General features: G+C 44.4%; 1 protein-coding gene across 3 annotated transcripts in view; it reads left to right on the plus strand.

Annotated features, from left to right (window-relative positions):
• Positions 1-516: 516 nt before the first annotated feature.
• Positions 517-20,873, plus strand: part of LOC125631434 (cyclin-dependent kinase 6) — a 225,418-nt gene continuing 205,061 nt past the window's right edge. The window contains exons 1-2 of one of the 3 annotated variants that reach the window (XM_048838145.2): positions 517-1,014; positions 3,338-3,840. In XM_048838145.2, the coding sequence (XP_048694102.1) occupies positions 3,608-3,840 (233 nt within the window). In that variant the 5' untranslated portion in view covers positions 517-1,014; positions 3,338-3,607. The remainder of the gene's footprint in view (positions 1,015-3,337; positions 3,841-20,873) is intronic. The other 2 variants (XM_048838144.2, XM_048838146.2) reach the window with 2 other exon arrangements.

The raw sequence follows: 20,873 nt of genomic DNA on the forward strand, positions 1-20,873 counted from the left end.
AGTAATATCGGTGTTTGCACTGCTCTTGTATATGGGGCCCTACCTCTGAATCAGGCCTTGGGGGCTCCTGTAGTATAAATAATTATGTTTATACAGCACCTAGCACAACAGTGCCCCAGTTATGACGGGGGTCCTTTGACGCTGCCTCAGTGCAAATAAGAATCACCTTAAGGTTTTTGCTCCCTAATGATGTCTCCCCCCCCCCCCACCCCCGGGGTGCATGCCTCTGTCAGTTGCGCTAGCGGCGACCCTTGCGGTATGTGGCTGCCTTTGGCAGAGGCACATGAAGGATTTCATTGAGTGTGAAGACAGAGAGCAGAGACAGAAAGCAGAAGGAGGCGGCTGCAGCCTTTGTAGTCGGGGAGGAATGCGGAAATGTTAAAGCACTATGTCAAACTTTTTTGAAACGGGGTCAAGTCACATTCAGCCAGCGTGGGAAAGCGAGGGGAAAAAAAGTTGAGGGGGTGGGCGGGGGGGTGGGGGGAGTGCGAGCTGCGCTGCCGCCGCTGTTCTCAGAGCAAGCAGGAGCCGACAGAGGCTGGAGGAGCAGCAGCAGCGGGCGACGCGGAGGGCTGGTTTACGAGCCCCGTACACGGGGGAGCTGCGTGGTGCAGCCTGCAGGGCTTTGATCAGCTGCAGCCTGGTGAACACGGGACGCTGACTCGCTTTTATTTTTATTTTCCCAGGCAGGGGTGGGGGTGGGAGGCCGAAGCCGATCTGGTTCTGAGTTAAAGATCCCTTGGCAGGAAGGTGCTGCCAGGCTGCTGCAGGAGGATGCGAGCTGAGGGCAGCAGCAGAGCCGAGGAGGAGCAGCTGCTGCAGCTACCTGTGTGGCCTGGGCTGCCGCGGCAGAGACCTGCTGGCGGCATCATCATGTGAATATTTATTACCCGGTTGGGGTCTTCGCTCGCGGTAATCGAATGGGAGGTTTGCCTCGGGGAAGGTTATTTCCCCCCCCCGCGGAAGCTTATCTGGGGCTCGTGCGCCGATCGGGGCAGCTGTGGAGCGGAGCAGGTAATTGGAAGTGGCCATGTGCTTCTCCTGCCATATAGTGTTACTGCGAACGCCCCGCAGACAGCCCCTGCCCGGCTGGGTGGTTTTGTGGCTAAGGGGGCTTCTCTTCCTTGGTCGGTGTGACTGGGGCTTTCTGGGGAGCCTGCAGTGTGCCCCCCCCACACCAAGACGTTCAGCCCTGGCGGTAGGGGTACAGTTTCTGCCGCCCCCCTCCTGCATGTATTCGGGGGGGAGGGAACCGCCGTGCATGTTGCCTGGGCACGAGTCTGTGCTGGGGGGCCGTTCACGCCTGTGTTCTATTTTCGGGTGTTTCAGTGGGATCCCCCAGTGCTTCTTGTCTGGGGAGTCCTCGTCTGCTGCCGCGTGCATCCCGATTCGGGGTTGCTTTGGGGGGGCCCTCCTTGCACGTATTTTTACTCGGGGGGTGGTTTTGCCCTTCTTCCCCCCCCCCCCCAATCCCGCAGGCATTCTTGGTGGGAGATTTGTACGAGGGGATTTCCCGAGCAGGCAGTCATAAGAAGACGTTTGTTTCTAGGGGATGATTCTGCGCATGCAGCCCTGGTGGTGGGGGTTGTCTGGGGGCTCCCACTGCGGGCGCCTTGGCCTGGTGGTGGTGGGGTGTCTGGGGGCTCCGCCTGCGGGCTTCCCCGGTGGTGGGGGCTGTTTGGGGGCTCCCCCTCCGGTGCACGCATTCTTCTCCGTGCAGTAACTTTCCATGGGCGCAGCGCTCGGCGGGTCAGCAATAGCGGCTCTGGCCGATCCCTTGGATCGCTACTAAGCGCCGCCGTGGGGCGCGCGGAGCTTGAGGCGCACGCCGCCGCCAGGCCCCTTCTCCCCGACCTCACACGCGCGCCGTGGGAGGCACGGAGCAGTCCCGCCAGCGGGGGCGCCCCTCCGCCTGAGGCACGCAGCGGCCTGGCCTCGCGGGACGTTCTTCCCTAGGGCTGGGCAGCCAGCTGCTGCTCCCGGAGCCAGGCGGTGCCTCCCTTCCGCGGGGCAGGGCGCTGAGCCGCTTCCTCCCCCGCGGGACTCCCTTGCCCACTGGCTGGGGGCGTTTCTGCTGTCCCTCCGGGTACTGACCTGCTACCCCCTCCCTGGGCACTCCCCCCCCGTCACTGACCTGCTACCCCCTCCCCTGGGCACTTCCCCACCCCCATCACTGACCTGCTACCCCCTCCCCTGGGCACTTCCCCACCCCCATCTCCGTCACTGACCTGCTACCCCCTCCCCTGGGCACTTCCCCACCCCCATCTCCGTCACTGACCTGCTACCTCCTCTCCTGGGCACTTCCCCACCCCCATCTCCGTCACTGACCTGCTACCTCCTCCCCTGGGCACTTCCCCACCCCCATCTCCGTCACTGACCTGCTACCCCCTCCCCTGGGCACTCCCCTCTTGCCCCCGTCACTGACCTGCTACCCCCTCCCCTGTGCACATCCCCACCCCTCCCCCCGTCACTGACCTGCTACCCCCTCCCCTGGGCACTCCCCCCGTCACTGACCTGCTACCCCCTCCCCTGGGCACTTCCCCACCCCCACCACTGACCTGCTACCCCCTCCCCTGGGCACTTCCCCACCCCCATCCCCACCTTCATCACTGATCTGCTACCTCCTCCCCTGGGCACTTCCCCACCCCCATCACTGATCTGCTACCTCCTCCCCTGGGCACTTCCCCACCCCCGTCACTGATCTGCTATCCCCTCCCCTGGGCACTCCCCTCTTGCCCCCGTCACTGACTTGCTACCCCCTCCCCTGGGCACATCCCCACCCCTACCCCTATCACTGACCTGCTACCCCCTCCCCTGGACTCTTCGTCACCTTGGGACTCTGCCCTCCCATCACTGAGCTGCTATCCCCTGCCCTAGGACTCTGTCCGTCCTTGTCACTGAGCTGCTACCTGCTTCTGTAGGACTGCTTACTCAACCCACATCCCCAACACTGAGCTGGTATCCCCTGCCCTGGGACTATATCCCACCCCTTATCCTCAGCACTGAGCTGGTACCCACCCTTTCCCTTGGCACTGACTTGCTACCCCTCCCTATGCATTGTTGAACCTACTCTGTAACATATACAGTGCTGGTCATGTCTTGCAGTCCTACAGCATTCCACTTGCTCCCATCATCTGCATCATATTGTGTCCTGCATACATCCATCTCATGAAATAACGTATGTCAGTCTGTTTGTTTTTCTCAGTTATTAAAGCATGTAAAGTAGGTGAACTGAAGATGCAGCAGATGCACGTTATATACAGGGAGAAATGATGCTGGAGAGGAGACAACCCCAGCACTAATGAACTTCTCATGTTTGGTTTTTTTTGTCCCTTAGATCTAACTGGCTTTACCCAGACAATGGTCCCAAAGTCTATATGATAATTGCTGGTGGCTGAGAGAGAGAAGGCATTTTGGGGACTGTATTGAAGCAGAACAAGGGAGCAGGAGGGTGAAATCATCCTGCCTGCTCCTCCAGCAGTGGCAGCTCTGCAAACGGTGTGTGCAGTGCATTTTCAGCAGTAGCAAAGTTCTAGTTTGCAGGAAGCAGCCAGTTCAACAGCAGGACCTGAGGCACTCCAGACACAAGAGAAGAAGCAGCACCAACATGGATAAGGACAGCATGAGCCTAGCTGACCAGCAGTATGAATGTGTGGCTGAGATTGGTGAAGGAGCCTATGGGAAGGTATTCAAGGCCCGAGACTTGAAGAATGGAGGTCGTTTTGTAGCCTTGAAGCGCGTACGGGTACAGACAAGCGAGGAGGGAATGCCACTCTCCACCATCCGTGAGGTGGCAGTATTGAGGCACCTGGAGACCTTTGAGCACCCCAATGTGGTCAGGTGAGGCACTGGAATGGGACCCATGGTCAGCTGAGTTCTAGTTTTGGTACATGGTGCAAGGGTGGACTGGATACCAATTTGAGTATATGGGTCGAATGAGCACTAAATTGATATATGGATTGTGGTATGAGGTTTCGGGCAGGTAAGGATGCTGCCTGCCTGATCTCACCTCATCCTTTTGCTCTGCCTCTCACATACAGGAACCCATCTCCAGAGACATAGGTGTATGACAGAAGTGTTTGAGTGAATGGGCAAGGAGCCATATATACCCTTTGATCTCCGCAGGCACAAGAGAGGGAATGAAAAGAGAGAACTCCTTTGTCTTGCATATCCACTCTGCCCAACACAGCTGATTTTTGGCAGACCTATTCATTATGAAAGTGGCAGTGGATAATGTAATGTTCCCACCAACTTTAGACAAGGAGTGGGAATTTGTAGGGTTCTAGTTCAGTGTGTTAAGCATAAGCAGGAGAAGTGACCACTTAGGACTGCATTTGGGGGGGGCCTTATACTAACAGATGCAGAAATACAATTTGCAAGCCCTATTTCCAAAGTGTCAAGAAAGGCCCAAGGATTTCCTTATTGTGACTAGTAATTCTGTATACCCAAACCTAAGTTTTTGAACAAAGACTGCCTCTGTTATAAGCCTTTATATCTTAACATATTCAACATTGTGCTTTATATAATGTGTAGGTCAGTTTTAAGTGGCTTATTAATCCTTGCAGCTTGTGCCCAGGGATGCTGGAAAACTTGAAGAAACTTAGAGGGAATTTTGCTAGGAATGTTTGTGAAGCATAGAAACTATAGAAACTGTCCTCTACTGTGTAATTGTTTTACTAGTAAATGGTTATGCATTTTAAACTTATTGCTGATTTCGGTTAGCCCTGCAATTGTGCAGAGAGTTTTGGAAAGTTCTTTTGAGTTATTTCTTTCAAATATGTAGAATTCTTTGTTTATCATTAATCTTACTTTATGAACTTTAACAAATGGACAATTTTATAGCAGGTGTACCTGTACATGATGATGTGAAACTTCACTGATCTGCAGTTTAGGTGAGAATGTAACCTTAACAAAAACACCTCCAATATTTGTGCATCAGTTCAAATAATACAACATTAGACAGCAAAATGAAGACCGTTCATACTTTTGTGACGCCAAATCTCTTATAGGCTTGGGAAGCTAAAGTACAATATGAAGTACGTGCTGTGAGCCATGTGCCCATTTTAGGGTCTTGAGTTGAGGTTCCATGTTGGAGCTGCAACAGGAGAAGGGAGATTGGGAGTAATTTTTAAAATGCAAAGGTAAATGGATAGAGAAACTCTCATTCTCTTTCTTTTCCAGGCATTGTGGCAGTAGAGTCTTATTACTCCAAGGACTGGGTAGGCAAAGGGTTTACATTCTAAAAATAGCTTAGGAAAAACCATGTTTTTTTTTTTTTTTTTAAGTGGGAGGGGTGTTTTACCTTACTGTTTGTCTTTTAGATCTCAACTGGACTCCACACAGAGACCTCCATTGAGGTTAGTGGTGAGGTGTAGACTGGAGTTCACAACTGTGCTGGTTCCGTTGTTTGGATAGTGACAGTTTTTTGATGGCCATCTAGTAATACAGAGGACTAGAAACTTAGTTTAAAATTTTCAGATATGGGTGTTTACGGTTGGGCAGCTGAAACAAGTGACTTGATTTAGTGTACTGTCTGAGCGGACGCTGTTTCTGTTGATACTAGTAGGAGTTGGGGGTGGTCAGAACTTCAGGCCACTTATTTTGGTGCGTAAGTATGGATTTAGGTGCCTAGTTTTAGACATTCCCCATTTGAAACTTTTGACCTCTATCTGTTTAAATGAAAGCCTAGACTGTGTAGAAGAAACTAAAATCCTGGAAATACTTAAATATAAGACATACCTGTGGCATTTTTGTCCCTGCTGGGATCACTCCATGTACAGTGATCCAGTAAGAAGAGGCTCTGTTCTTGAACCCTCCAATTTTCATGAACACTTTAAATTCAGCAAAATCACAAAGAACAAAATGTCTGAAAAGAGCATGCAAATACAGACTTCTTTTGCTTAGATTAAAATGCACAGCAGCCTCTATCTGGTATTTTACAGGTATATTACAAGTTAAAATATTTACTATAAGATCAAATGAATAATTCATTACCTCCAAGCAACAAGTACTTAACCATGTACTTTTGAATATTTAGTTTTAATAGAAATTTATCTGGAAGAATGTTCCAGGACTTAATTACGTTTTCTTGAAGCCTGCAGCGCTTGCCACAGTCAGCATTTCAGATGCGACAGGTTGGGTCATTATGTACCAGTGAGTTTGGCACCTCTGCAGTACACCTTCTTTCCATCTGTTGGAGTAGAAAATAAAAAGCAAGTTCAAGAAGTAGCTCTTCTGGGATGGGAGAAATTTGGTTTAAAAGCATACCTCTGTTTTCATTGGTATCTTTAGAGTAGGTGAAGTTTTAAGTATAGTTTTGGAGTGTTTTGAAATAATTTTCTTTTAATGAAGACTGACTTGTTTGTATAGGAAGGAGCAAAGATTTAAAAGTTTTGATTCCTTTACCAAGCACAGTGGAGGATCTTATCATTTCTTGAGATCAAAGGATTACTTTTTTTTTTATTTTGTAAATACACCTGGAAAAAGAAGTACTGTATATGAAGATCTGTAGTTTCACTCCATAGACCTATCTGCACACAGTTATTAAATGTATTTTGTTCATTACAAATGTTTATTATGTGAATAACTAGTCTAGAAACTGGAACCTTGTCAGTATTAGTGAATTAAGATCGTGAAACATGCAGCATTTTAACACTAAGATAAAAGCTGCATCATTATCAGATAACTAGAATAAAAAATAAAATAGCATTTAAAATCAAGTATTGTTGTGAAGGGGAAATTTCTCTTCTTCAAAATACTGCAAGCAGTCTGTCTGAGACTTATGAGTGACGTGCAAGTATCAGGTAGAAACTGGTGTCTGAGTAATGAGATGTGCAAGCCATGAGTTGTTCAATACGAACTCATGATGGCTTTATGAGTCAAAATGTAGATAAACTTCAGATAATTGAGCAACACATGATCAGTGCACCTGAACAAATTTGCATCAATCTGCTTGCTCTAGATGATATATATCAACACACCCACAAATGGTACAACCTTCAGTTAACAGCAGAAGTTGCCTCTTCCTCTTCAAAATACCACAGGCCCAGTGGAACTGATGTGGTTCTGTTGTGTAGGAATAGCAGGATTTGGGTAGCCCACACAGGGTGATGGACCCCAGCACTGCAAGGGATTTTCCTATATGTCCCCATGCAGTGGTGTTTAGGAGGATGAAAAATGATTGGGCCATGGGATGGCCAGATGCTGGAGGCATAGACCTGTTGCTACATGGATTCAGCAGTTATTGGTCTCTGTGGAGCTGTGCTGCAGAAGTGACAAGAGCTACTGCAGACTCAGGATTATCATAGTGGGCTTGTATTTCTTCCCGCAGCCCCCGAGAAACAGTTTGTGCCCAAGCTGACTATTACTCTGCATTGGGATGGCACAGGATTTAACCCGTTAGGCAGAAATTTCACAGTGGGCTGCACTTTTAAATAACCATTAATAACATTAAAAAAATATTTTTCAAGCCATGCTGTTTTTTGCTAATTGAGTTTCAGTTCACGTTGTTTCTGTCCTAGCCTATCTTCTCTATGTTTCTACAGTACAGTGCTGAATCTGTGACATCACGATTGCTTCTACAGCAACAGACAGTGAATTTCATTATGACCTCACTGCAGAATTAAGCAGAAAGAGGAGCTAGGCTGAAAACAAGAAAGAGTTTATAATAGTTAAAAGAAACTGCAGTCCTTGGACACCCAAAATTCCCATTGACTTTGAAGGATTGAGCCTAGATAACTTAAAACTGTAGGAACTGGGATTTAGAAAGTTACAAGCAAAGTACTGTAAAAGGATTGTTTGTTTGTGTAGAAAATGTTCTCCCTTTCACATTTGCCCTGGTATGAAAGTTCCTCTGAGTCAAGGCATTTTATTAAAACCTAAAGACAGATCTGCGTGAGCAAATTTTGTCGTGCATTGCTTTAAAATATTTTGTGTGTTATAACACTTCAGATGTAATTGGTAGTATGATTAAGTTGCTCATCTAGCCCACTGTTCAGATAGGAAGATGAAATGCTTCATTAAAAGTTATTGTATACAGTAGTTAAATCTGGCACAAATTAGTCCAGCACTTATGTAACTTACTGCTGTTCTGTTTGGGGGGGAAAATGAAGTATATGTAGACAAAGGACAGACTTTGCCAGGAATGAATGACATATTAGATTCAGGAAATTCCTGTGTGTAAAACTGGGAGTATTCCTTGCCGTAATAGATTTGTAAAAAATCTTATGATCACACTGTTAAATTCAGCTCTACATTGTGTTCATTTTATATCTTTCCTGCTATTAATCAGATGATTAGTTTGTTAAAAGTTAATCAGGCTTCATACTGGAAATATGCGTTTAAAGAATGTGCTACAAAAGAGGGACTACTTAGATTCCAAATGTTTTCAAGACCAATATATTTAACAGTTTTAGCAGTGTTCAGAATGTTCAAGGTCCTTAAGCAAACAAAACAAACTCACAAAGCCCTATATTTTTGTTTCTTGGCACTTAACTTTCCCAGAACTCTGGCTTTTTTAGTATTGTTGGGAGTTAACGGGTCTTAAAAGCTCCAGATAGACAAATCCTTATTAGAATTTGGTGATCTGAAATGTGCTCCTGCTGTTAAAAGAATTGTCAAAATTCTGGCACCTTTAGCTTGTATTGACTGAATGCCTCAATTGCCAGACTAACAAGGGCACTCAGCACACAAATACTGAAAATCTCATTTCTGTCTTTTGTTAGTTTCCAAGACATGTAGCCCAGATAATTGACTCTAGCTCTTACATGATGGGTTAGCCAGTTGGAGGCATTACATTATTCAATGATCTCCCTGCAACATGGAGCCAGTCTATAGGAAACCAAATAAGTATCATTCTTTTACTCTGTTTGCATAATTTGGCAATGATTAGGGGTCTTTTAATATTGTCCCAAAGGATATAAAATATTAGAAGACGCTATTAGCAACTTTGCAAGCTCTGCTCTGTTGGAGAAAAACACAGTTCTCGCTCTTTAGGTTGGGTGCAGCAAGTCAGATACACTTTATTTCCTCAGCTCTATAGAAAAATATCAATGTTTGCTTCACTCCCTGTAGACTAGCTCAACATTTCAGAGGTGTTTAATAGTCTGATGCTTCCTGTGGCATTATATTGTAATAGGACCACATAAAAATAGAGGATAGAGCCTAACAATAAAAATATAACAGAGTTTTCGGTGTTGAATACCCCTATTTAGCCTGGTTATTGGCAGCATTCAGAACATGTAGTTGCAGAATTTTGATGATTCCCTTTGCAGGGTGATTAACATTTTGTTTTCATGTTTTTTAATTAAAATGATGAAAAGCAAGTACAAGTGGGAGAGGAATTTTAAAACAGAAGCTAATATTCAGTTTTTTACTTCCAGTTTGTGGGGATGTTAACACTGTCTGTCTGGTAATAAGTTTTAAAGGACCGTCTACTGAAGCCATTCAGAAGTTCCATCCTTTAAAGTGTAACAGTTCTATTTTAGGGGGCGGTAGTCTCCAGTGAATTCTATTTCCTTCCTTCCTTGCTTTTACTGCCAAACTAATGTTATAACTTTTAGTGTGTAACATCACTCCTACAGGTCAACATTGTGCAATCAATTTATTTTTTATAGAACTCCTTATGTGATGTCTGACAAGCCACTAAAGAGAGAGAGAGAGAAATTAGTACATTTATATTGTCAGAATCTGAGATTCTCAGAAGGCAGAAAGGGTAAGCTAATGTGCAAAGATGGAGGAAAGTAAAAGAAAAGGAAACTGAAATTTAAGAGCATGGTAAAACTAAAAGGTAATTATCACTGCACATTAGTTTCAATTAGAGAAGAATGGGAGTATGAAATAATGGGAGGGAAGGGAAAGATGAGTGGGATTCAGAGTCAAACTAACGCAAACAAGATGGTCCTTAGGCAAGATTTGAAGAGAGGAAGTGGCTGGAAGGAAGGGAGAAAGTCCCAGATTTATAGGGCAAAGTGAAAAGAGCGACCCTCCCCAACTCTGGAAAGTTATATGGAGATGGAGAGCAGAGAACGAGAGTGGAGGAAGGGAGAGTAACCAAATGAGAGAATCAGTGGCTGTAATATTAATGAACAAGTGAGAGTTTGGGAAACAATGAGAACAATTTTGAATTGGATCTGCAGATGGCTAGGATTTGGAGAAGCCTGTAAAGGTAAATGAGGACAGGGGATATGGCCCCAATTCCTGAAATAAGAGGGAAAACCTCATGCAATCAGTTTGAAACCCCTGTAGTTCAGATAATAGGCACTTAGGGAGATCCCAAATGACCATCTATTCTACCTGTGTGTGTAGAGTGTTTACAAATAGACTAAGTAAGTGATGATGAAGCTTGAATACATATCCATGAGAAGCAGGGGCAAGATAAGGCCAAATAAGGAAAAGGAGGTTGAAGACGTAGTTCAAGGCTTGGAAAATCCACTTGCATGGGGTGAGTACAAGCTTTTTTGAGTGAGTGTAATTAACATGTTTTTAGTGAAAGTTTCCATGGAGAATGATATAGTGTGGTAAAAATACCCCTCACACTAGAAAACTTTATATCATGAGCTGTTCACGTGATGAGAACATGAATGTTTGTTAATTAACTGACACTAATGTGTGTGCCATAAAAATACCATTAGTCATGTCCCATCCATATTGTTGAGTTGTTTTAATTTGCTTACTTATACATTCTAGCCTTAGAAAAGTAAAGGTAACAAAATATTCCTCAAAATTATTTTTTGAAATCAAAGTTCTTATTTATGTAAGGACCAATTATATCATCCCTACTCATGCTGAATTCAACAGGATTGCTCATTGAGATGATGTGCGTCATCATGGTGATGCTACTGGAATCATAGAGCTTAAACTAGGTGTCTTATTGACATATAAGACAACAACAGGTCTCTGCCCTAAAAGTCAACCAGGAGATGACTTAAGTTACCAAAATGAAGGTTTGTCCAAATTATACCAATTCACTAGTATCAATGGAATTGCACCTACAATAAATTGTGCCTATTGTGTTTTGAAAATAGTTCAGAGCACCCTTGTGTGAATGCTGTTATTCTTTATGTCCTGCTAGTTTAACAGAAACAAGTAACTGGTTTGTTTTTAGTGAAGCAGATTGAAAGCTAAACCCACCATGAATTCATCTTTGCAGGAATTTCCCATGTTTAATGATTTAACTGACAAATTCTACATACAGATGAATCATTACAAGTTTAATTGAAGCTTGTTCTAAAAGTCCAAATTCAATATTACTCAGTGCAGAACGGTAAGTATTTTGACAGAGACAGGAAGTGAGAAACAGGTCTGTTTTTTTTTTTCTTAATTTGCTATGATGTTTTAGCTAAATCTTTTAATATATCTAGTTTCAGAGTAGCAGTCGTGTTAGTCTGTATCCGCAAAAAGAAAAGGAGTACTTGTGGTACTCTAACAAATAAATTTGTTAGTCTCTAAGGTGCCACAAGTACTCCTTTTTTAATATATCTAGTTGACACTCTGGTCACTAGGATAAATGACTCAAGGTATCTGTTGCTATTTAACACTTCTAGGGAATTCCCCCCCTTTCCCCAAAATTAGCTAATTTATATACTGGAAATTTCAATACATTGTTCACAGTTTAAGTCAGCATATTTCTAGGAGCTTTTTGTGAATGTAATTCTTAGCTGTGCTGATGCTTTTGTTTCTCTTCATCTTTGGAGCCAGCACTGTACTGTAAGGATAGAATTCTATTGCTATTTTTTCCCCACATTTGATGTGGTAGTTTGCATACAGCTGCAGTTACCTTTGAAAGGAACATTTGGCTGGTTTAGTTTGATTAGAGCAAACCACCTCAATCATTTCTAGACCAAGAGCGTTTTTATTTTAATTTGGCAGTGGGAGTTGGGAATGTACTGACTGTACTCAGATATGTGGGGGAGTGGTAAAGGGGATACACAACTGACGGCTGAAATGAAACAGCCTTAGTGGAATTTATTTACCAAAAAAATCCACATAAAGCTGTTGTTCCACAGGTTTTAGGTCTCAGTACGAAAAAGCATTTATACTGAAGCCACTGATGATTACATTTTACCTTCCATCTTTATGGCAAGGAATTTTAAAGAGTATTTGTGAAAGCTGCCACAAGAAATTGTTGGAAATACTGTAGCATGATAATAAGGTGTTTTAAAATCTAATTTACCAAAAAAGCTTTGAACAAAAGTTCAATGGAAAAATAAATTCAGAACCTGAAAAATTTTTAATCTATTCATTATTAATAAACACTAAAAGCCATAGCACCAAAATTTGGAATTAAAAATATAACTATGTAAAAATAGGTTTTTGGTTTTTTTAGAGAATACATACATTTTTTTTGTGTCCCACCTCCCACTCCTGCCACATGTTATGATGCAGTCTTGTCATGTCAGAGCTAAAATTATATCCTTTTAGTAGCATTAGTATAAGGTTCCATAATTCAATCATACTTCTAGCTTTGAGTCTAAACCCTCTCTCTTCCCTAATGTAAATGGCAACTGTATTTTAAGCATTTTACTTTAGCAGAGATAAATGACATTCTTAAAATTATACTAATAGCTAATTTTTGTTTAAATTTTCCTCATTGTTGACCAAATAATTCCCCCAGATCAACATTTGCGGAATTCTAGAATCCCAGTATGTGTTTCCTGAGAAAGTTTGGAGCCTACCCCTGCAACACTAGTACTGGACAACGTCCCCCAGAAAATGCTGGATTTTCTGCCTTCATGCTCCCAAATTGAGGCTTGTTTGACCAAAATCAGAAGGTTTAGGTTAGTCCTATCTTGTGTCAGAAACAGGTGGATCTTGAGCCTGCTGAATGAGCATAACTGGCAATATAGTACTTATCATTTTGAGCCCCCTGAGATAGGTAGCTACTCCAGAGATGCATACATTTTTACACATTTTCCAGCTAAATCAGAAATCCAAATATAAAATATATTCCCTAGGGAATTGTCTAGTCAAATTTTAAATGTCCCAAGTTATTGGGTTCCCTTTCCTCGAGCAACTATTCTACAATATAATAGATGTCACATCTGGAAGTTTTTTCTGATATTCCACCAACTTTTTCCCTTTTTTAAATCCTACTCCATTACTCCCACTTATATCCCTTTTCAAAACCATAAGTAATTATTCTCCCACCTTAGTATTTCCAGTCATCAAGTATTTGAAAACTTATGTTATCCTGCCCACTTCTTAAGCTATAGCTACTATGCTGTATTTTTAACCTTTATGTAAATCCTTTCAGCGCACTAATCATTTGATGCTTTTTGCTGAATTTTCTAATTGGTTTATCTTTCTGGTAATGTGGTGCCCTGTATTTAATGTTGTGTTCCAGGTACAGTCACTCTAGAGTTATATATGCCTCCTTATTCTGTGAAGGAATATTTCTGTATCTACAGTCTGGAATTGCTCTAGCCTTTTTGGTTGCCATATCACATTGTAAACTTCTGTCTAATTGGTTGCTCACTATTATCTCTAGATCGCTCTCAGCAGTACTGATATCCAGTTTTCTCCCTGACATTGAATATCATTGTCTTCCATTGTTTTTTCCCATAGGCAGTGAGTTGCATTTTTCCAAACTGAATCTCACTGTTTGTTCTCTCATATTTATAAACATTCTAGTTTCTTTTATGTTTATCTTCAGTGACAATATGCAACAGCACAATTTACCATCATCTGCAAATATGCTGCTTATTCAGTCTTTCGGATTTGTAATAAAGGCACAACAGAACACCAGTCCCTGTGGTTTCTCATTAGAAACCTCCCATCAACTTGATACATTGCTGTTTATCATTACCTTTTACTTAATACCTACCAGAAAGTTTTCAATACATCTATCTTTGTTTGAACTAATTATGAGAATTAGATTTTTTTGCAAGATCAACACTTCATTAATCTCCAAGGTTGGGATTTTCAAAGGGGCCCAAAGGAGTTGAGTTGAGCGCCTAACTCCCTTCAGCCCCTTTGAAAATTCCAGCCTAAATATATCATGTCCACCATGTTCCCTTTATCCACTAACATTGTAATTTAATTTTAAACAGCAAGCCAGGTTATCTTATTGTTGCTTATTGTTCATGTTCCTATATCCTCTAGAAGTCAGTGTCTCTCTCTCTCTCTCTCTCTTTGTTTATTTTATTAAATTGGACTAAAACATCTGTTAGGGATGTCAATAATACAAAAAGAACTCTCTATCGAGTAGTAAGAGATAAAGACAGAAATTACAGGAACTGGAGGAGGGATAAGTTGATATCACAGTAGTACATTTGAGGAAAGTAATGGGGAGTTGGACAATAAAACATTTGACCCAAAATAAAAACTATACATGTCTGTACACAATGCAAAAAGCTTAAAGCCAAAATAAGTTATTAGAATGCCTAACAAGGACATCTTCATGAGCCATTTCTGAAATGTAGTGAAATGACAAAAATTGCTGGGATGTTGTGATATCTGGCTATATACTTTACAGGAGGTGAAGCAGTAGCAATGTATCCTAAAGATTCCATAGAATGTAATGAGATAAAATTGTGAGTGGAAAAGACAGTGCTGCAAAATCTGTGTAAATAAAAATCCCAAGTCATAAAAATACAAATATACTCGTTTGGTTGTTCTACCAGTCTCCAGATCAAGAAAAGGATATTGAGTGTGCAATGTTACACTCAGATGCCTCTTCAGTCTCTAATAAAACAGTAAACATGGGTGACATCAACTACCCACATATAAACTGGACAAATAAAGGGTAACATTTAAAGAAAAGTGTTCTTGAGACATTAAATGGTTGCTGCTTTGAGCAGCAAGTTCTAGTGTACAGAGGAAGAGAGGATATTCTCAACATAGTCCTTCGTAACTCACAGGAGTTGGTTTAAGAAATATTGAACTATTAAGTAACTGTTCACAATATAATTAAATTCAGTATCTTTCAGAAGGGGACTGTACCAAAAAACTAGCACAGTGATGCTAAACTTTAGAAAGGAGGGGCTTAAGAAAAATGAGAGAGCTGTTCAAAAAGGCCCTAAAGTCAACATTAGGGAATTAACATGCTTAGAGTTATCATGGCAGCTACTTAAGGCTTTCATAACATAGTCACAGAAGGCATGTGTATCCTTAAATGAAACAGGGCGACCATGCAAAAACTATATGGTTAAATTGTACGGTTCAAGAGGGTATTCAAGCCACACAAGCATCCTTTGAGAAATAGAAATGTAGCCCAAATGAGGCCCACAGGCAGGAGCATAAATTATGGCAAGTAAAATGTCAGATGGAAATTAGGATGGCTAGTAGGGAATTTGAAGAACCCATAGACAAAGATATGAAATTAATAACAAAAATTCTTTTAGTATATGAGAAGCAGGATCCCTGAGGAAATCAGTGGGCATGCTGGACCACCAGGAAATAAAGGAAGCAATCAAGGAGGAAAAAGGATATTACAGAGGGCCCTATTTCTTTGCATCAGCCTTTACAGAGGTTGCTGGATGATACCTACTCTATTCTGTGTGACAGGGTCATGCCAGATGGCTACAAGAGAGTGGTCGAAGGTAGATACATTAGTCTCAGATTAAGCAGGCCCCTTTTCCCTGGGTAAAATAACAGGGACTATTTCAGAACACTCAGGAACTTGCTAGAACCAGTTAAGGCAGGCGGCTAATTAGGACACCTGGAGCCAATTGGGAAGCTGCTAGAATCAATTAAGGCTAATCAGGGTACCTGGTTTAAAAAGGACCTCACTTCAGTCAGTGAGGTGTGTGTGCAAGGAGCTGGGAGCAAGTGGCACCAGGAGCTGAGAGTGGGAAGGTGTACTGCTGGAGGACTGAGGTGTACAAGTGTTATCAGACACCAGGAGGAAGGTCCTGTGGTGAGGATAAAGGTGTTGGGAGGAGGCCATGGGGAAGTAGCCCAGGGAATTGTAGCTGTCACATAGCTGTTACAGGAAACACTCTAGACAGCTGCAATCCACAGGGCCCTGGACTGGAACCCAGAGTAGAGGGCGGGCCTGGGTTCCCCCCACAACCTCCCAACTCCTGATCAGACACAGGAGGTGTTGACCTGGACTGTGGGTTCCACCAGAGGGGAAGGTCTCTGGTATGTTCCCCGACCCACTTGGTGGATCATCAGAGACTGTGGGGATTGTTCTTCTTCCTTTTCCCCATGCTGGCCAGTGATGAGGTTAGCTGAGCGACCAGCAGATTTGAGCCATGAAAGTGGCCAAACTGAGGGCTGCCATGAATCTCTAAGGAGAGCAAATCTGCCAATAAGCGCAGGGCCCACCAAGGCAGAGGAGGAACTTTGTCACATCAGGTAGTAAAAATGAGGTAATGGCAGAGGAGTAGATAAGTCCATATGATGTATACACTCCTAACTCATGCGCTGTGTCTTGTGTGTTCTTGGCATAAAAAGGGCAGAAGGGTAAATGGTGTGGGCAGAAGGGGAGGCCATGGATGGCTCTCCTTGCTCCTACTTCTGGACCCCAGACTTCAGCATACAGCAGTCATTTTCATAAAACCATAGAAATGTAGGGCTGGAATGGACCTAGAGAGGTCATCTAGTTCACATTGGGGCAGGCCCAAGATTATACTAGGTTATTCCCGATATGTGTTTGTTTAACCAGATCTTAAAAATATCCAGTGATGGGGATTTTACAACCTTACTTGGATAACTTGCATCTAGGCCCTGGTCTACATTATGAGTTTAGGTCGAATTTAGCAGCGTTAGGTCGATTTAACCCTGCACACGACCAAGCCTCTTTTGTCGACTTAAAGGGCTCTTAAAATCGATTCTGTACTCCTCTCCGGCGAGGGGAGTAGCGCTAAAATCAACCTTGCTTGGTCAAATTTGAGGTAGTGTGGATGCATTTGGATGGGTTTTGGCCTCCGGGAGCTATCCCAGAGTGCTCCATTATTACTGCTCTGAACAGCACTCTCAACTCAGATGTACTGGCCCGGTAGACAGGAAAAGCCCTGGGAACTTTTGAATTTCATTTTCTGTTTGGCCAGCGTGGTGAGCTGATCAGCACAGGTGACCATGGAGTCCCAGAATTGCAAAAGAGCTCCAGCATGGACCGAACGGGAGGTACTGGATCTGATCGCTGTATGGGGAGAAGAATCCATGCAGACAGAACTCTGTTCCAAAAGAGGAAATGCCAGTATATTTGCCAAAATCTCCAAGGGCATGATGGACAGAGGTACACACAGCAGTGCCGCGTGAAAGTTAAGGAGCTGAGGCAAGCCTACCAAAAAACAAAGGATGCAAACGGTCGCTCTGGGTCAGAGCCCCATACATGCCGCTTTTATGATGAGCTGCATGCAATTCTAGGGAGTGCCCCTACCACTACCCCACCACTGTCCGTGGACACCTGCAAGGGGGTATTCTCACGCAACAGGGATGAGGATTTTGTGGATGAGGAGGAGGTTGAGGCTAGCATACAGCAGGCAAGTGGAGAATCCCTTCTCCTCGGCAGCCAGGAACCGTTCATCACCCTGGAGCCAATACCCTCCCAACCCTCCCAAGGCGGGCTCCCTGACCATGAAGCCTGAGAAGGCACCTCTGGTAAGTGTACCTTTGTAAATATAATACAGGGTTTAAAAGCAAGCGTGTTTAATGATTAATTTGCCCTGAAGACTTGGGATGCATTTGCGGCCAGTATAACTACTGGAAAAGTCTGTTACCATGTCTGGGGATGGAGCGGAAATCCTCCAGGGACATGTCCATGAAGTTCTCCTGGAGGTACTCTAAAAGGCTTTGCAGGTTTCTGGGGAGGTCAGCCTTATTCAGTCCTCCACGGTAGGACACTTTTACACCACCAAGCCAATAGCACGTAGTCTGGAATCATTGCAGAAGAAAGTATTGTAGCGAATGGGCCTGGGCTTTGGTGGCATTCAAGCAACATCCGTTCTTTATCTCTTTGTGTTCGCCTCAGGAGAGTGATATCATTCATGGTTACCTTGTTCAAATACGGGAAATTTGTTTAAGGGGACATTCAGAGGTGCCCGTTCTTGCTGGCTGAAAAGAAATCATCCCTGCTGTTAGCCATGCAGTGGGAAGAGGCCCGTTCATACTAAGCTATTTGCATTTCGCTGACAGGGATCTTCCCTGATACTAGCCACGCGGTGGTGGTGGTGGTGGGGTGGGGATGAAGCGAATTGGGTGCAGGGGAGGGGCGGGGTTGGGTTGGGTTGGGTTGTGCTGCACATTCACCCTAAATCCGCAGCCCCTCCTTTTATATGGCCAACCCAGCAGGCTTTGCTTGGTATGGGAAAGGAGGGTGCTGCTGTTTGAAACCATTCCCACATGTTATGAAGGTTGAAGAAGCTGAAACCCTTTGCCTTACCATGACTGCCTGCAAGCTGAATTCTGTTGCCCAGCCGAGCATGTGTGATGTCTCACACCAAACCGGCAGGCACTCAATATAAGACGCAAAATGCGACCTTGTACCAAAAGCACATGTGCTATGTAATGTGAATCGCTTGCTTCAGTATAAAATAGTCTTCCTTTTGTTCTCTAAAATGTATCTTTTTAAATACTACTCTCCCTTTTTTTTCCTCCTGCAGCTGCAAATGTTTCTACGCTCCCCCTATCATCTCTGTCCCAGAGGCTAACGCAGATTAGAAGGTGAAAAAAACGCACTTGTGATGACATGTTCTCAGAGCTCATGCAGTCCTCCAGCACTGAAAGAGCTCAGCAGAATGCGTGGAGGCAAACAATGGCAGAGTCCAGGAAAGCGTTAAGTGAATGCGATGAGAGGAGGCAGGATGCAATGCTGAGCCTAATGGGGGAGCAAACTGACATGCTCAGGTGTCTGGTGGAACTGCAGGAAAGACAGCAGGAGCACAGACTGCCACTGCAGCCCCTGTATAACTGCCTGCCCTCCTCCCCAACTTCCATATCCTCCTCACCCAGACACCCAAGAACATGCGGGGGGAGGCTATGGGCACCCAGCCACTCCTCCCCAGAGGATTGCCCAAGCAACAGAAGGCTGGCATTCAATAAGTTTTTGAACTGTAGTGTGACCTTATCCTTCCCTCCTCCCCTCATCCACCACCCCACCTGGTGCTTCCCTCCTCACCCACCCCTCCCGGGCTACCTTGCGAGTATTAATTCATCACACAAATAGGGGGAAAAAAGAGTCATTATTGTTTCAAAATCATGCACTTCATTGCCTCTGAAAGCGGTGATCGAAGGGGGGAGGTCAGTTGGCTTACAGGGAAGTAGAGTCAACCAAGCGGGTGGGTTTTCATCAAGGAGAAACAAACAGAACACACAGAACTGTCATACCGTAGCCTGGCCAGTCATGAAACTGGTTTTCAAAGCTTCTCTGATGAGCAGGGCACCTAGTTGTACTCTTCTAATCACTCTGGTGTCTGGCTGTGCGTAATCGTCCACCAGGTGATTTGCCTCAACCTCCCACCCCGCCATAAATGTCTCTCCCTTACTCTCACAGATATTGTGGAGCACACAGGAAGCAGCAATAACAGTAGGAATATTGGTTTTGCAGAGGTCTAACCTAGTCAGTAAACTGCACCAGCGTGCTTTTAAACGTCCAAATGCACATTCTACCACCATTCTGCACTTGCTCAGCCTATAGTTGAACTGCTCCTTAGTACTGTCCAGGGTGCCTGTGTATGGCTTCATGAGCCATGGCATTAAGGGGTAGGCTGGGTCCCCAAGGATAACTATAGGCATTTCAACATCCCCAACAGTAATTTTCTGCTCTGGGAAGTAAGTTCCTTCCTACAGCTTCTTTTCTTCCTTTCTGCAACAGACCAGAGTTCCTGAAGATGCGAGCGTCTTGCACCTTTCCCAGCTATCCCATGTTGATGTCGGTGAAACGTCCCTTGTGATCCACCAGTGCTTGCAGCATCATTGAAAAGTACCCCTTGCGGTTTATGTACTGGCTGCCAAGGTGGTCCGGTCCCAAAATAGAGATATGCGTTCTGTCTATCGCCCCACCACAGTTAGGGAACCCCATTGTAGCAAAGCCATCCACTATGACTTACACATTTCCCAGAGTCAGTATCCTTGAAAGCAGCAGCTCAATGATTGCGTTGGCTGCTTGGATCACAGCAGCCCCCACAGTAGATTTGCCCACTCCAAATTGATTCCCGACTGACTGGTAGCTGACTGGCGTTGCAAGCTTCCAGAGGGCTATCACCACTTGCTTGTGAACTGTGAGGGCTGCTCTCATCTTGGTATTCTTGTGCTTCAGGGCAGGGGAAAGCAAGTCACAAAGTTCCATGAAAGTGCCCTTATGGATGCAAAAGTTTCGCAGCCACTGGGAATCGTCCCAGACCAGCAACACTATGCAGTTCCACCAGTCAGTGCTTGTTTCCCGAGCCCAGAATCAGCATTCCACGGCATGAACCTGCCCCATTACCACCATGATGTCCAAATTGCCAGGGCCTGTGCTTTGAGAGAAGTCTGTGTCCATATCCTCATCACTTCTGTGATTGCGCTGTCGTCGCCTCCTTGCCTGCTTTTGCAGGTTCTGCACATACTGCAGGATAATGCATGAAGTGTTTTCAATGCTCACAACAGCAGCGGTGAGCTGATCAGGCGTCTGCAGGAGAGCAGAGTTGCAGCGGAAGTGGTGGATGACGATGGATGCCATGAGAATAGATATTTATACAGAACGATGAGAGGACCTGCGAGGTGGATTCATGGCACCAGGAGAGCAGAGTTGCAGTGGAAGCGGAGGAGGACGACGGTTAGCACCACGCACATTTTCTGAGGAAGAACACAGGTACCCGGGAGCACATGACAGACAACATGGAGAAATTCGCTATTGAGACAAAAGCAGCAGAGCAGAGTTGCAGCGGAAGAGGTGGATGCAGGTCCTCCAGGAATCAATTCTGAAGCACTTAGAGGAGAGGAAAGTG

Source organism: Caretta caretta, chromosome 2, assembly GCF_965140235.1.
Source record: "Caretta caretta isolate rCarCar2 chromosome 2, rCarCar1.hap1, whole genome shotgun sequence".
NCBI classification, from domain to species: domain Eukaryota; kingdom Metazoa; phylum Chordata; order Testudines; family Cheloniidae; genus Caretta; species Caretta caretta.